The 1,073-nt window shown below is 44.0% G+C and overlaps 1 protein-coding gene across 1 annotated transcript in view; it reads left to right on the forward strand.

The window, feature by feature from the left end:
* LOC119589322 (homeobox protein homothorax-like) overlaps window positions 1-1,073 on the forward strand; it is a 211,183-nt gene that overhangs the window by 131,933 nt on the left and 78,177 nt on the right. The window contains exon 3 of the mRNA XM_037937943.1: window positions 730-996. Within this exon, the coding sequence (XP_037793871.1) occupies window positions 764-996 (233 nt within the window). The 5' untranslated portion in view covers window positions 730-763. The remainder of the gene's footprint in view (window positions 1-729; window positions 997-1,073) is intronic.

A 1,073-nucleotide genomic window follows, 5' to 3' on the forward strand; every position in this document is an offset into this window, starting at 1 on the left:
CAAATTTAATGCTGTTCTTTGTGTGTTTGTATGAATTTCGGAGCCATGTTTAATTAGTGGTGCATGTCAGATGCTTGAGGGCAGCGTTATATAAATGAGACTAGTGTGATTGACCGGCCTTTGTTAAAAGCATTCGACATAAAGGCTGTTTTATTGATTTAATTGGATATCGTCCTCTGTCAAGAGATTTTGATTAATACACAGTATCCTTAAATAATTGAACTAGTCGAGCTTCAAGTGAAAATACTACAGCTCATTCACATGCGTACCAGCTATTAAGCTGCAAATAACTGCATTATCCACTCAAACTGTGATATGACGTATTGTGACAGCTAATGTTTATTTAATTATGAACCAATAAAGCTTTATTTCATAGTCTTGGGCAATTCGGGGCACAAAATAAGCTGCGTTAAGTGTAACATGGAGTAGACCTAAAAATCCTGTCTGAAAATACCCAGGAAATATTCCCATTACCTAATGTAGCTCGTAAAGATGAGTAAATGTCAAATTCATTGAATGTCATATGAATTGCTATATACATGCAGTATATATTTTCAGTCTCATAAAGCAATGTTATGATTAACATTGACGCAAATGTTTATGGCTTTCATATTTTTATTTCTCTTTTTTGTAACCGAACTAATATCACACATTACGTTAATAGCGCGACATAATGTTAGCGCGTGAGAGATTGGAGCCGAGTCTAAATGGCATTTGTTGTCGTTGCAGGCCGCTGGGTCGTGACTAGGTGGTGTTCGCCAGAATGATGACAGCCGGGTATCCTGAGCAAGGAGGGGGTGGTGGGGGCCCGCCCTCGACTGGAGCCGCTGCCGTGGGTGGTGCTACAGCCCCCACGCCGCAACCTGTTGTTCCCCCCGCCCACGCCGCCGCCCACAACGCCCACGAACAGTGCCTCTCTGGCCAGCCTCTGCCGCCCGACCACCATGGCTACCACGACCAGGCGCAGTTCGAGGCTGACAAGCGAGCCGTCTATAAGTAAGTTTGTTTTTGGTCTTGTTTTGGGTCCGAAGAGAGGGAGACGGCTGTCACCTTTGGAAAACGAGATGCACGAA

Source organism: Penaeus monodon, chromosome 25, assembly GCF_015228065.2.
Source record: "Penaeus monodon isolate SGIC_2016 chromosome 25, NSTDA_Pmon_1, whole genome shotgun sequence".
Taxonomy (NCBI): domain Eukaryota; kingdom Metazoa; phylum Arthropoda; class Malacostraca; order Decapoda; family Penaeidae; genus Penaeus; species Penaeus monodon.